The sequence below is a fragment of the Protobothrops mucrosquamatus genome, unplaced genomic scaffold, assembly GCF_001527695.2.
Source record: "Protobothrops mucrosquamatus isolate PMUCROS unplaced genomic scaffold, P.Mucros_1.0 scaffold2910, whole genome shotgun sequence".
In the NCBI taxonomy this organism is placed as follows: Eukaryota; Metazoa; Chordata; class Lepidosauria; order Squamata; family Viperidae; genus Protobothrops; species Protobothrops mucrosquamatus.
Genome location: NW_015388936.1, coordinates 199,103 through 214,483, shown reverse-complemented (window position 1 = coordinate 214,483; position 15,381 = coordinate 199,103). Strand labels below are relative to the sequence as shown.

The 15,381-nt window shown below is 41.2% G+C and overlaps 1 protein-coding gene across 1 annotated transcript in view; it reads left to right on the top strand.

The window, feature by feature from the left end:
- The window catches only part of USP7 (ubiquitin specific peptidase 7), a gene marked incomplete in the record, with an annotated part of 47,205 nt that extends 35,988 nt beyond the window's left edge, over positions 1-11,217 (top strand). Inside the window, 11 exon segments of the mRNA XM_015825981.1 lie at positions 2,863-2,963; positions 4,493-4,646; positions 4,809-4,876; positions 5,655-5,763; positions 5,864-5,941; positions 6,577-6,677; positions 6,990-7,089; positions 8,179-8,298; positions 8,716-8,787; positions 10,785-10,875; positions 11,110-11,217. Of these exon segments, the coding sequence (XP_015681467.1) occupies positions 2,863-2,963; positions 4,493-4,646; positions 4,809-4,876; positions 5,655-5,763; positions 5,864-5,941; positions 6,577-6,677; positions 6,990-7,089; positions 8,179-8,298; positions 8,716-8,787; positions 10,785-10,875; positions 11,110-11,216 (1,101 nt within the window).
- Positions 11,218-15,381: the final 4,164 nt, after the last annotated feature.

Here is a 15,381-nt window from a genome sequence, read left to right as displayed (position 1 = left end):
GAAATGGGTTGCTGTGACCTCAGGAAGCATTTCACTAGTTCCACATCCCTGTGGACAAGAGACCACTGAAACCACAGTTGACATCCTGCTGTACTGAATTTTCTATAAGGACTCAACGTACTCAATTTATAACACTCCACCTTATAAAATACCTGGGAAATACTGATCTCTTTTATCTAAAACTGCGGTTAACAGATCAGTACTAAGTAGCTTCTCTGAATGTGGCTAAATTTCATTATATTGTGTGCAGAATTAGGCTGACTCCTAACTGCCCACTGATAATCTACCGCTAATAGTAATTCACTATTTTATCTGTTTATTTGTTTTCATTTGTAATGCTGGTCTGTGATTGCAATAAGACATTATTGATACTTCCACATTCTGAAAATATTCACAGCCCTCTCTGCAGACCAGTAAGGTCAGGCAACCATTGTACTACTTCCTCTGAGATTGGAATAGCCACTTTGAACAACTATTCTGCATCCAAAGCATTTTACACTTCCCTAGAAAAATTGGGCCATTTATGTCACTTGTGTTAGAACGAACATGCTAACAACACATAATGAGAACTCTGTCAGCATGTATACGCTGCTCTCATGTTGTTATGAATGCTTCTTATGGACATCATCATTGCTTGTGGAATTTTATCTTCAAAGTTGGTATACAGGACTGGCCTGAGTAGCTCACACTGTTAATTTCAAGACCTGCAGTGTTGTGTTGTCCGTGGAGTGGGCCAGAAAGCTACAGCTAGGTTGCTAAAGAGTTGCTTTTAAGGGAACTGCAGTGTCAAGCGAAGTTCAAGCTCCTTATGTCCTTCCCCAAGGAATTAAGGCCTCCTGGAAGGTGCTCTGCCCAGATTTTATAAGCATCTGGTGAGAACAACTGAGGGGTCAGCTGATCACCCAACCTTCAGTTAAATTTGGGCTACAAGTATTGGCCATCTGGGTTGAGTCTCTCCCTTTTCTTTAGAGGTTGGAAAATTATAAAGAGTTCTGTTGATAAGATAAGATAACCTTTATTGTCATTTTTTTACTGTGGGCACAACGGCACACATCAAAAATGAAATTTAGTTGCCCACTTGCTGTTGCAACGTGCCGTTACTGTATATTGGTTGGGAATTGTCAAAGGACAACTGGTCATTCTATAGAGATCTTCATCACATAGGAGCCAAAGCTAAAAAGCTGTTTCAGACTGGTTTTGGTTGCCATGCAGTCCCCCCAAAAAATAAACATTTCAGTTTAAGGTGGTACCCACAACTTTAAGTGTTTTCTTAATTTGAACACGTGTTTTCCTGAAATCATACAATTATTATGCGAACATGCAGGTTCTTTAACAAGGCACCAACTGTCAAAAGCTCTGGAGCCTCCCTTTTTTTAGTCCCCTTTAAATCCCCGTCCAGCAATATCAGTAGAAGGGAACGTGTTGAAAAGGGGATAAGAAGGAGCCTGGTGCAATTTTAGACGCATCAGTGAATTATGAATTGCATTCAGTCCCATCTGGGTTGGTCACCAGAAGTTTTGTCTTCTCAGCTTTCCAACTTGTTGGAGCCCATCCTCGGGGAATTTCTCTTTAACCAGAATGTGTGCACAGAGAGAGAAATTCTCCGAGGATGGGCTCCAGTATGAGTCCAGAAGTGCAGAACACAGAACCAGGACCCAGATTGGATCCTGCAACATTATCCTGGGACATGTAGATTCGCCTTCATTCATGCATTCAATGTCCCCATATAAATAAAGACAGTTTTGTGGCCCATGGAAAAATTTTTAATATTGCATACAGTACAGGTAGTTCTTGACTTACAGCCACTATTGAGATCAGAATTTCTAGAAGAAGAAGAATAGAATAGAGCTGGAAGAGACCTTGGAGGTCTTCTAGTCCAGCCTCCTACTCAAGCAAGAGGACCTAAACCAGGGGTAGGCAACCTTGGCTCTTTTATGACTCGTGGACTTCAATTCCTGACCTATACAATCTCAGACAAGTGGCTGTCTAGCCTCTTCTTAAAAAAATTTACTTCTATTATAAATTGAGTCACCATAATTATTAAGCGAATTGTGTGGTTGTAATATGATTCCTTCACCTCAGTTAATCTATATAATTGAAGTTTTACATTACGTTTTTACAACATTTTCACCCAAGAATAGTCCCTCTGAAAACAGAGACAAAGAAAATATTTGACGATGTCTCATCATAAAAAGTTATGCCAGAACAAATTTGTCAGTGGTATAAGAGCCTCGGTTGGTTCTAACGAAACACAAAAATATAGGTAACCCTCTAAAAATGAATCACACCCTCAGCAGCAACTTAGAACTCAAATAAAGATACTCAGCTTTCCTTAATCAGATTTATTGAAAGGGAAAGAGAAATTGGGTTACAGAAATCTTGTAACTTATCTTTGCTTTAGTTAACAATTTTAAGTTTATTACCCCAGTGATACCTCAAACACGCAGATCTTCCGTGCTTGTAGCACTGCACAAACTGCCATATCTTTTTCTAGACTCCGGGAAGCCTCTCTCATAAAATATTATTAAAAAAAAAATTGCAAAAACCACAGAGGCTAATCATTTTACTTTTGTTCTTTCCAAAATAGAAGTTGGATAGATCCCTCAGAGCTAATGCTGGAATACATTTGTTAGTGTTTGTAACTCAAAGTTATCTTCAGTGCATGGCTTAGTTAGAGTACATTTTTATCCTTCAGGAATAGCTGTTAAATGTACTGTATGATGCAGAATACTGATGTATGTGTACTATAACTACCTATACAAAAAGAATATGCAATTTTTATTTAGGATTGAAACTGAGCTATTTCTCCTTAATTAGGATAACTAGTCCCTTAATTTCTTGTCTTGTTTGTTTATTTTCCAGGAAGTTAAACCGAATTTAACAGAGAGAATTCAAGACTATGATGTTTCCCTTGACAAAGCTCTTGACGAACTCATGGACGGTGACATCATAGTATTTCAAAAGTAGGCTTGTCACCATTTTTGTGCAAGAACTCTGAAAATTTCAATCCCAGGTTCTCCCAATGGAATGTCCTTTTGGATGTGTGCAATTTCAGCCTCCATAACCTCCAGCAGCCCAATCAATATGGGTTTGGAGGGTGTAGTCCAATACACCTAAATCAGGGGTAGGCAACCTTGGCTCTTTTATGACTCGTGGACTTCAACTCCCAGCATTCCTGAGTTAGCGTGGCTGGCTCAGGAATTCTGGGAGTTGAAGTCCACGAGTCATAAAAGAGCCAAGGTTGCCTACCCCTGACCTAAATCCACCACTATCTTAAGAGAAAACAGGGATAAGCAAAACATTTTACCATTGAAACCTTCTAAGTACAAAACAACCATTTTTCCAGGCCGGAGGGGGGGTGGTGGACAGGACACCTCATATCCCATGTGATTTAGGATATTCTATTGGAGGAAAAAGGGGGGTACCAGAAAGAAGCCTTTATACCTTTCATTTGTTTTTGTCGTAGGAACAAATGTAGGCTATGTGTGAGTGATGCCTACAATCCAATGTAATTTCTTATAGCAAACAATGGAAACAACCGTTATAGAATCCTAGGGCTGGAGGGACCTCGGAGGTCTTCTAGTCCAACCCCCTACTCAAAGAAGGAGACCTTATATCATGCCTGTCAAATGTTTGTCCAAACTTTTCTGGAAAACCTCCAGCAATGGAGCGCCCAAAACTCGGGGAGGGAAGCTTGTTCCATTGGTTAGTTCAGGGGTAGGCAACCTTGGCTCTTTTATGACTCGTGGACTTCAACTCCCAGAGCTGGCTCAGGAATTCTGGGAGTTGAAGTCCATGAGTCATAAAAGAGCCAAGGTTGGCTACCCCTGGGTTAGTTGTTCTCTCTCTCATGAGATTTCTCCTTAGATCCAGGTTGGACCTCTCTTTTAACAATTTAGGCGTGCCTTTTTTGCCTCCTGTCTATTCAAAGTTTAACAACATTTAAAAATGATCTCCATTGTCAACTTTTTGATAATTACGTGATGGAGGTAGTAAGAGTACTACTGCTTTTAATATTGTGACCTCAGTACAACAACTGAAGGAGTAAAGTATTTGTTTCAACTACTTACCTATTGTCTAGTGAAACACTCAACGTTTCTCAAATTTCATTCTAGTGGGATGCAGTTTACTTGAAATACTCTGGCAGAGCATCATTCTAAGTGAGATATCTACTCAAAACAATGTTCATCCCATTTTGCTCATAATCTGTTGGAATTTTGTTGAGTGATCGGCTATGTTGGCTGGCTACAATTTGTGATTACAATTATTTCTTTATGAAATTATTTAAAAAAAACAGTTCACTCTCATTTTTGTTCTTTTTAGCATGTGTACATTATTTTAGTAGTTCACTGTTCAAATTACTTTTTATAGCACAGGTCTGTTCACTTGGACAGAATAATTTTTAAAGGTTGACCAGGAGCTACAGATTTCGATCACCTTTTCAGTATTTCAACATTTTTTGTGTAATTAAAAAAAAATTTCTGCTTACAAGGGATGACCCTGAAAACGACAACAGTGAATTAGCGACAGCAAAAGAATACTTCCGAGACCTCTACCACCGAGTTGACGTCATCTTTTGTGATAAAACTATCCCCAATGATCCTGGTTTCGTTGTCACATTGTCCAACAGAATGAATTATTTTCAGGTATTTATTCCCTTCTCCGTACCCCTGTTGGATTCAAATAATGTGGTATGGAGTAAAGTCAAAATTTCTAAATCCACAACTCTGGGAGGGAAGCTGTTCCATTGTTTACGAAAATTCAGCTCATTTTCTCTCTTCTCTCTCTCTTTTTTTTAATCTTCTCAGGTTGCAAAGACAGTGGCTCAAAGGCTTAATACTGACCCTATGCTGTTGCAGTTTTTCAAGTCCCAAGGGTAAGAGATGTTGATCAAATGTATTGTCTGGTTCACGTTGTAATGTAGATGCTGAAAACTACAAATGCGGGAAAATGATATCTCATGTATATTCCTGATGCCAAAAATCTCCAGGGTAGAATCCTGGATTTGGGGAGAGAATGCCAATTGTGCACAGAAAAGGTAATTTGCAACATTTTGCATAGCTGGAAATTTTCTACAGGTTAATTGGATTTTGGTTCACACTGCACATAACTCTGTGTAATATATATCCTGGTGCAATTGACGTTCTGGTTAAACATTCTTTCCAAGTTGGTGATCTTCATCATGGATCAACGTGCATACTTTTTAAGTAGCATGATTTTTAAAATATGTTTTCCACAAGGTGATAAATGTCTGTAGATTCTGTAAAACCTGTATATAGCACTTGGACTTATATACTGCTTCACAGTGCTTTACAGCCCTCTCTGAGTGGTTTATAGAGTCAGCCTGTTGGCCCCAGCTATCTGGGTCCTCATTTTACCGACCTGAGAAGGATGGAAGGCTGAGTCAATCTTGAACCGGCCAGGATCGAGCTGCTGCTGGTGGGCAGAATTAGTCTGCAATACTGCATTCTAACCATTGAGCCACTAGGGCTCCCCCTCTTTATTTGAAGGGCAGGGAAAAATCATAATTGATATCAAACAGAATATATAACATACTAAAGACTGATTACAGAAAAAAAACCAATTAAAATGTGCAGAAAGTATTTTAAAGTGAGATTTCTTTTTTTCTGCTTCTCTGTCTATCTGATTTTTAGTTACAGGGATGGTCCGGGTAACCCTCTTAGGCATAATTATGATGGAACCTTAAGAGATCTCCTGCAGTTCTTCAAACCCAGACAACCCAAGAAACTTTATTATCAGCAGGTAGGGGCTTTCGTTACCTCTGCAGTCTTGTTTGTTTTGGCTTGTTTTTCAGTATGATTAAAATAGTGTCTTTTCTCCCCCCCCCCCCAACTCTCCATAGCTTAAAATGAAAATCACAGACTTTGAAAACAGGAGAAGTTTTAAGTGCATATGGCTAAACAGCCAATTTAGGGAAGAGGTAAGCCCTTTCGTATGTTGTAGTGTTCAGAATGATCAAATAGCAAGTTTTATTCATTTTTTTTTAATTTGTGTTACTCACTTATTTGTCTTATAAATTACAAAATGTTTACCAATTTCAGAATTCTGGTAATAAGAGTATTTGAGGGGCAAATCAGAATTTTTATCTCTAACAGATCTAGGGATTTGTTGTTGTTACTTAGCTTTTCACCTCCATACATAAACTTAACTGAATAATTGCTCGGTAGTGTTCTAATTCCACAAGTCTCCTTTTGTTTGCACAAAGATGAAATGAATTAACTTGTTGTTCGTTAAATTTATATGCTGCCCATCTCACTATCCAAAGCTCTTTTTTTTATTCAATATTTTTTCTTCTGCAAATCCTATTGGATACCTAGAACATTATTTGTATGCAATGTAGCCTACTTCCATTTTAGTGGTTCTTTTGTAATATCAAACAAACTTGGTAAGTTTTAGCATTTGTATATAACTCGAGAACTTGTTCCTTCTAACTTTCCTTTTGCATTATATAGCAATTAATTATTGGCTTCTGCTTTTCTCTCTCTCTCTCCCTCCCTCTCCCTCTCCCTCTCCCTCTCCCTCTCTTCCTCCCTTCCCCCATCTTAACTTTTTTAGGAAATAACACTATATCCAGATAAACATGGATGCGTGCGAGACTTACTAGATGAATGTAAAAAAGCTGTAGAACTTGCTGAAAGAGGTTCAGGGAAATTAAGGCAAGTGTTTTCTTTATTTAATTAAAAGATTTTCCCCCTGCTCCAGAGATCTACAGAAAGCGGAAAGTATACTTGAACAAATTAGGAAAGCTAAACCTTAATTTGATTACCAATTTGAAAATGTTTTTAATTCTTTCTCTTTACCGGGCTACGTTTTATCAGTTGTAAAAATGCGTGTTGAGCCAGATTGGAATGCATCTTTCTAAAAGTCATCTCGCCTCCTGCACTAAGTTCTGTCCAAAGAAACAGGACTTCCTCAGGAGTTCAGTTGTGAGTTTGTGAGTATTCTTACACCGTCTTTCTCTTGTTAAGGCTGCTAGAAATTGTAAGTTACAAAATCATTGGTGTCCATCAGGAAGATGAATTACTAGAGTGCTTATCTCCAGCAACCAGTCGGACATTTCGAATAGAGGTCAGTATTGAGACAGTGTCAAACATGACTACCAGGTCCTTGGAAAGGCCGGGGCCGTGGGCCAAGCAGGTTTCATGGCTGGGTCCCTCCTTTGAATTCAACCCCAATGTGCTTTGTTCGATGTTCGTTGTAATGCACAATCCAGGCTATTGTGACTTGTTCAGTAAACCATAGTTAGGTGAATTACCCGTTTCCTCATGATGCAGTTGAGAAAATCCATTAATTCCCAATGGGTCCTACCCCATTTACGGGGTTCTGAGGCCCATGTATGCAAAGAAGGCAAGAGGGGAAATTGCTTTTGTTAGGAAAAGTTAGATGAGGTGTAGGAAAGGGGCCTCATAAAGAGCTTCTCCCGCAGGCCTCACTGAAATGATCAACTGTAATAAAGCTGCTTCAGGGAGAATTGTTGTCAGATCTGCGTTTCTCAACCTCAACTTCAAGATGTGTGGACTTCAATATCCAAAATTCCCCAGCCAGCCCAGCATGGTGGCTGGGGAATTCTGGGAGTTGTCATCCATACACCTGTGTGTTTTGTACTAATTTGTTTTCAGGAGCAGGTGCTTGTTTGGTTTATCTGCCTCTAGGACCAAAATCCTTAGACCAGATCTGAACTGATGCAGTAGATCTAACATTGCAACACAGGAGCCCTTTAAAGAAAAAAGGAGGAGGTTCCCCTCTTAAAATTGGGGTGGGGGGAGAGGGGAGGAGAGAGCATGCTGGCAAGTTTTTTTCCCAGGAGGCGGTAGTCCCCAAACTGTAATATAATCGCTCTCTCCAGTTCATTTGATTGATTGGATGAGACAAGCTTTTGATATCATCATTTTCGTCAGGCTAGAGATTACCAGAATTAATAAATTTTGTAAAGGGTGGGGATAAAAAGAGAGCCCCAAGGGCTGATGAAGTGCCTGAGGGAGCTTTGTCTCTGCTCACCTTGAGATCTTGCAGATGCTTTCTAATCCAATGTCTGCATCTTGCTTTGGTTTCAGAAGCTCTGATTCTATTACTCCCATGCTTTTCAACTCTCCTGCTTATGCTGCTGTTGGACAGTTCTTCCTAACCAGCATCTTGCATTGATCTTTGTTGCCGTAGGAAATTCCTTTGGACCAGGTGGAACTTGATAAGGAGAATGAGATGCTAATCACAGTGGCTCATTTCCAGAAAGAGGTTTTTGGGACATTTGGCACCCCTTTCTTGCTAAGGATACACCAGGTGGGTTGTGTTGTAGTAGACACTGTTGTTGTATTGAGTCTGTGTTACCAGAAGAGAAATTCTGTTGCACTGGAGACCCAAAAGCGATGGATGGTCTTCCCAAACCAGTAACTGATCAAGTCTCACAAAATTCTTATTATTGTTCACTCCAAGCCCCTCACCATAATTTTTGGTCAATATTTTTAGGTAGTAAACTTAGTGTGCAAGCATGGGTGTGCATGAATGTTTATAAATGTGTACGCGCAGTTGTTCAACTTTTATACAGTACAGGCACACAAAACAAACTTTCAACGTCAGTAAGCATCATTTCAGATGTATAAAACAAACAGAGAACTACAGTTTACTAGCACAATATATGCTTGGTCTTCTTTAACGTGCTAGAATTAATGTGTATTTCTGGAATTCTGATGCTTCTAGGGTGAACATTTTCGAGAAGTGATGAAGAGGATTCAGACAGTCCTGGACATCCAAGAGAAGGAATTTGAAAAGGTATTGATCTGAGATAGAATGCCTGTTACTCTGCACAGTGTGATGGGTGTTAGAATTGGCATGAGTGAGGTAGAAGAAAGAGGTGTCCCTTCTTCAGATTTACCATTCTTCATTAAATCTGTAAGGACCTCCTCTCCCCCCTCCATAGAGTTCTTGCTTACATTCTTCTGAATAAAACTGCCTAGAATTGCTTTGTAAATTTAAATACTTCAAATATTCTATGTTTCAAATGTTGGATTTTATATTTGAGATGTAAAACACAATTGGGTTTAATACAGAGGAGAAAGCATGGATAGAGACGAGAATGATAAAAATAAGTCATCGTGGTTGTAACTTGAGGTGTCGAGACCCTGGGCTTGTTGGCTGGAAAACTAGTAGCCCAGGTTCAAGTGCCACTTGATGGGGTGAGGTCCCACTCTTCACCTCAGCCCCTGACAGCCTAGCAGGTCGAAAGCATGCATCTATGCAAGTAGATCAGTAGGTACCACTTTGGTGGTAAGTTAACAGCGCTCCCTGACGTCATGCTGGCCACGTGACCGTGGAAATGTCTTCGGACAGTGGTGACTCAATGGCCTTGAAATGGAGATGAGCACTCCCCAACCCCTAAAGTTGGCAACAACTAGTGGATTAAAATCTGCAGGGATTCCTCCCTTTTTGTTGAATGAACACCGTGGTCATTGAGCTAATGGTTTTTCCCCCAGTGGGCATTTTTTTTTTGCTGGAAATGACAGGGAAACAAATTGTAAATTACGGTCACATAACTATGGGATGCGGCAAATGGGCCTAAGGGGTGAACCAAGCTGCCAAACACCCAAAATGTGATCACGCGGCCGCAGAAGGGGTCTCCAGTTGTCCTAACTTCAAAAATGGGTTACAAGCAGCTTTTTGGAGGGGGGGTGGGAAGGAACCTGTCATAACTCTGAATGATTAAGTGACCAGTCATAAGTTGAGGACTGTGTATTTCTCCTTTCCCTCCCCCCCCCCTTCCCAAGCAGATACTTCTCTGGGGCTTACTTTGCCTCCACTTTTGGGGGTTGGGAGGGAATATCTCACAACCAGACTGTCAACTGTTGGATGCTCGAGAGTCACGCAAAGGCCTCTTGCCCCACAATGGGCCCAAAGGTGAAAGGCTAGGACAGGGGTAGGGAACCCCTCGGCTCTTTTATGACTGGTGGACTTCAACTCCCAGAATTCCTGAGCCAGCATGGCTCAGCTTGGAAACCTCTCCCTTTTCCTCAGCATGGCTGGCTCAGGAATTCTGGGAATTGAAGTCCACCAGTCATAAAAGAGCCAAGGTTCCCCACCCCTGGGCTAGGATGACAAAGGGGGGAACCGCCCCGCGATAATTTCCCCAAAGATAACAGGCAGTCCTCGACTTAACGACCACAGTTGAGCCCAATGTTTCTGTGACCGAGTGAGACATTTGTTAAGTGAGTTTTGCCTCCATTTTACGATCTTTCCTGCCAGGGTTGTTAAGTGAATCGTTGCAGTTGTTAAATTAGTAACACAGTCATTAAGTGAATGCAGCTTCCCCACACTGACTGTGCTTGTCAGAAGGTCGCAAAAGGGGACCGTGTGACCCCGGGACACTGCAACCGTCATAAGTATGAGTCAGTTGTCAAGCAGCTGAATTTTGATCACATGACCATGGGGATGCTGCAGTGTGAAAAGCGTCATCAGTCACTTTTTTCGATGCCATTCTAACTTCGGTCACTAAATGAACTGTCGTGAGTCGAGGACCACCTGTGCTTGCTCAGTAAAGTCAACCTTGGAGACCCAGGGGTTTTTTTGGTTTGGTTTGGTTTTTATTTGTTTTGTTTTGTTTTTTGCTTTTCCTCTTAGCCGACTTCTCCCCAGCCCTCGTCCCATAGAGTCGGCGATTGTTGAAATATCTTTCCAAAGGTTTATTGTTTTCTCTTGTGACCCAATTTTTGTTGCAGTCTAGTCACTGAAATTCAGTAAAGAAATCTGTTGTTGTTGTTTTTTTCTCTTTGAAGTTTAAGTTTGCTATTGTAATGATGGGCCGGCACCAGTATCTTAATGAAGACGAATATGAAGTGAACTTGAAAGATTTTGAGCCCCAACCCGGTGAGAGTCCGTTTATCTTCATTTGGAGGCTGGGCGGGTGTGGTGTGTGCGTGCGTGCTCTCTCTCTCTCTTGCACGCATGTGTGTGTTTCCAAGGAAGTGGGAGCTACTTGAGGTTTGAGACTCCTTCTTTGCCGGAAGGTGGGCGGGATCTGTGTCACAATTCCTCAGGACTTGTCGAGTGTCACAGCCACCCTCCAGAAACTTAATTCATGCTTCCTCTTTCTTTCTGCAGGCAACATGTCCCATCCCAGGCCATGGCTCGGCCTCGATCATTTCAACAAAGCCCCAAAGAGAAGCCGCTACACGTACCTTGAAAAAGCTATTAAAATCCATAACTGACTTACCCTCTCCAGTTTGTTCGAGGCAAAAGGGGCAACAATAAGTGTGTGTGTGCGTGCGCGCGTGTGTGTGTGCGCGTGCGTGTGTGTGTGTGTGTGTGTGCGTGCGCGCACCTTTTTAACAACTGTAGGACTTTTGGTACACGTGCACTTGAGATCGGGAGTCTCCAGCAAGACAATTTGCTGCTGATTTATTAATTTTATTTTGAGGCTGTTCTGTTTGGCTTCTCTGTATCTATTATTGACTGCCCTCAATTTTATTTTATTTTTGAGCAAAAACAAAAAATGAAGGTGTTTTATAACAAAAAAAAAGCTCGGGTGCCAATGAGAGTTTTTATGGGAAATGTAAAGCAGGCAAGATGGTCAGCATAAAACAAGGGAAGGGTTGAATAGGACCGTTGACATTGGCAAACTCTTTGTCTGTAGTACCTTTATGGGCACAGTCTGTGCGGGCTGCCCTACCCCTCCCTCCTTTCTCTCCTCCCCCACCCCCCCAAATCCTCTCCCCCGATGCGTGGTACCTGCCATCACTGCAGCTAGCTGGCACTGTGGTTAGGCTCACGTTTGATTTCTTTCCTTCAGTTATATACTTTAAATGAAATTTTTGTGCATTTGTAAATGCGAAGAGAAACTCACATCATCAATAAATAGCAATCTCTACTTCATTGTGTACACTGTTGGCACTTATTCGGGGGAGAAACGTCTTTTCAATCAGCCTAGGAGTTCTCTTTTTATTCTTATGATATTATTATTATTATTATTATTGTTTTAAATAAAAGACTTTTGAGTCAGAGTTTCCCCCTTCACTCCCCCCACATCGCTTTTTGCCAAGGAAGACCTCAAAATCCTCAAAAGAGCCATGGCATCTTTAATATTCCTTTTGGAAACTTGCTCAGAAGAAGGAAACCTTTTGATTATGAAATAATGTCCGGGTATAGCGGCCGGCATCTCAGTGGGATTGCAGAAGGGTGTGGGGGGAAATCACCCGATTTATACTGAATTTTAGCTAATCCGGGAAGACGAGCAAACTCGCTTTTTCGCACTGAGGGCACGTTCACTAGCATTTAGTAAGCTGTTGACTTTGTAAAAAGGGGCAGGGAGCTTGGGAGGGGGCAGAAAATGGAATTGTATATTTAACAAAGGAACATGTACAATTTAACACTTGGAGATTTTGCTTTTTGGCGGGGAGGGGGGGCAGGGGGAGTCTGCCAGTGAATTCCTCAGATGTCAATATTCATTGTGTGTAGTTTTATTTCGGTCCCAGCCTCCTCTCCTGTTTTAGTTTGGAGCTAATGGCAACCTTTGTGGTCTATCTACTTTTTTTCTTCTTTTTGAGTGGGTAAAGCTAGAATCTGCCATTTACACTCCCTTCCCTATTTTCTCCTTTATTTTCATATTCTTTATCTTCATCCCTTCCTTCATTCTTATCTCCTCTTCTTTCTCTTTTCCTCCTTCCCCCATTTTGTTTCATTTTATTTTGTTTCTGTAGCTACAGTGTGCAATGATTCTTCCTGTATATTGCCTTTTATGGCTGGAAAAAAAAATGTTGTATGTTGAATAAAAATTTTCTATAAAATTTTACTTCAGTGAATCGAAGACGACTTCTCCTTACAAGTATAGTTTTGGGAGATGTTATTGAGACGGAATTTTTGTTTTATCAAAGAGCAAAGTTTTTGAAATTGACCTCATGGAGGAATAAGGTGAAGTGACTTTTATTGGCCATGTTTGAATATTAAAAAGCAAGACGTTGGTATTGATAGAAGAAATAAGATAGAGAGAATTGTGATTGCAGCACAAAAGTACATAAATTCAGGCTAAGTGCAGTGAAGACCTAAATTGGAGTAGGTCTTAGTTCCAAGGATTTTGTGAGAGGTTGATCTGTTACAGTTTTTCTTACAGCAACCAAAATAATAATACCTTAATTATGTGGGTATGTTCTACTTCACTTTGGGCTGGAGTAATCAATATTTTTCCATAAAGGTGTACCTTCTCTAAGTGTGTATTATTTCCCGGTTAAAAATTAGTCCTAAAAGCTTACCCAGTTACCTTTTTCAGGGACATCACATCCTTTATAGACAGTTTGAGGGGAAACACAACCACTTTACCAAATAAACTGGCTTTGCACAATCTAAACCATGATGCTGTGATAGGTTGGTTCTGGCTTCTTGCATTGGTGATCTGTAAGTCATGGTTTATAATTTCTCATGGTTCAATGTGACCAATTACTGCTTTTTCAGCAAACTGTGATTAATCGTGTCTTAGTGCAAGACAGGCAGTGGGAGGCTGCCTGAATCTTTCCTGCAGACCCCTGAAGATACGGATGCATCCTGAACAGGTTTCTGGGTTCAAACTTTGCCTGCGGAGCAAACGGTCCCTCCAGTATAGTAGAAAAAAACTTAATGGAGTTTGTGACGTGGGAAATATTAAGGAAAACGAATCATTGAAAAACTGCAAAGCAGAAATTTAGTGTTAAAATTAGGCCCGGAATATTCCTGGTGAGCGATCGGCATTCTGAAATTGCTGGACTACAGTTCCCATTAGCCTTATCCCATTGGCCCTGTGAGGTGGAGGGAAGGGAATTATGAAAGCTCAGATCGTAATATGGCCTTAGAAGGACAGTCGCTTTGTCATTAAAAAAAATCGGGTCAGCATCATTTTAGAGCAGTGATTTTCAGCCTTGCCAACTTTAAGAGGTGTGGACTTCAACTCCCAGAATGCTGGCTGGGGAATTCTGGGAGTTGAAGTCCTCACTTCAAAGTTGCCAAGACTGAGAAACACTGTTTTAGAGTGACAATTTTTATTTAAAGGCATAACCTGCAGCTCACAAAAGCTTACACTTTCTAATAACATTTACTAGTGTTAAAAAGATACTACCAGGCTCTCTGGTTTTTAGCTACCATGGACCAAACCGATTTCCCTGCAATTATTGATCATTTTTGCTGATCACCCTGATATTTCTCTTCTTCCAGTGCCTTGAATCCTGCAATCTGAATTTTCTCTCTGAAAAAAAAAGGATTAACCCTGCTTTGTAGTGACAAGAATCTTACTACCATTTAGGCAATTTGCAACTGTTTCAGCATCTGGTCATATTTTTCCTGATTTTGCCATCCCAAAATATTCTAATGGAACACTGAAGCGATGCAAAAAGTGTGCTGTTTTCATTTTGAACAATTTTCTTTAATCGGATGCTTTTAATTTTTCCAAAAGCAAATTTGAAGGAAATACTTTGGTTTGGCAAGCTGGCTGAGGAATTCTGGGAGTTGAAGTCCACAAGTCATAAAAGGGCCAAGTTTGAAGACCCCCTGATCTAGATTCTCAGCATCCTTTTTGTACTGTGAGCAGAACTGGACACTATTCCAAGTGTGTTCTCACACTACTGCAGTATAAAGAGGCACTTACACGTCACATGATCTGGAAACTATCCCTCATTGATGAAGCCCAGGACTGCGTTGGCTGTCTGCACTCGGTTCTTGCCAGTCTGCCTTCAGGGCAGAGTTTCTCAACCTTGGCAACTTTAAGACGGGTGGACTTCAACACCCAGTTTTTTAAAAAAAAAACATGTCCATTTGGCACCAGAAGTTATATTCCACAATTTTTGAATGGAGGTGGTAGTGATAGGCTGGTAGTCCTTGGTTTACAACAGTAACTGAGACCGCGATTCCATCGCTAAGCAGCACAGTCATAAAGTGTGACATCACATGACCATGCCAACTTATAGTGGCAGTATCCACAGTTCCAGTTGTTGTTATTAGGTGAATCCCATGAGTTTGCAGTTCCCTGCCGTCAGTAATTGCCATTTGCAACCTACCTGCTGCTTGCTTCCCCGTTGTAATGGTATGTGGGAATGACCTTGGGGTGGGGAGGGAAACGGGGAAGAGATGCTGCTAAGAGCAGTCAGCTAAAGGACAACATAGCCCACAGCTCCATAATGAGGGGGGGGGGAGAAAGCTCAGAAGGGACCCTCCCTAACAGTGTCGGCTGGCGACCCCCAGGGGGAGGGCCTTCTCTGTGGGTGCCCCCACCCTCTGGAACGAACTACCCCCCGAGATCCGGATGATTCCGGATCTCCTTACTTTCCGCCGCGCCCTCAAGACATGGCTTTTCCAGCAAGCGGGCCTGACCTAAGGAGGATTTTATTTAGGGACGATTTTAAGTATAATTTTAAT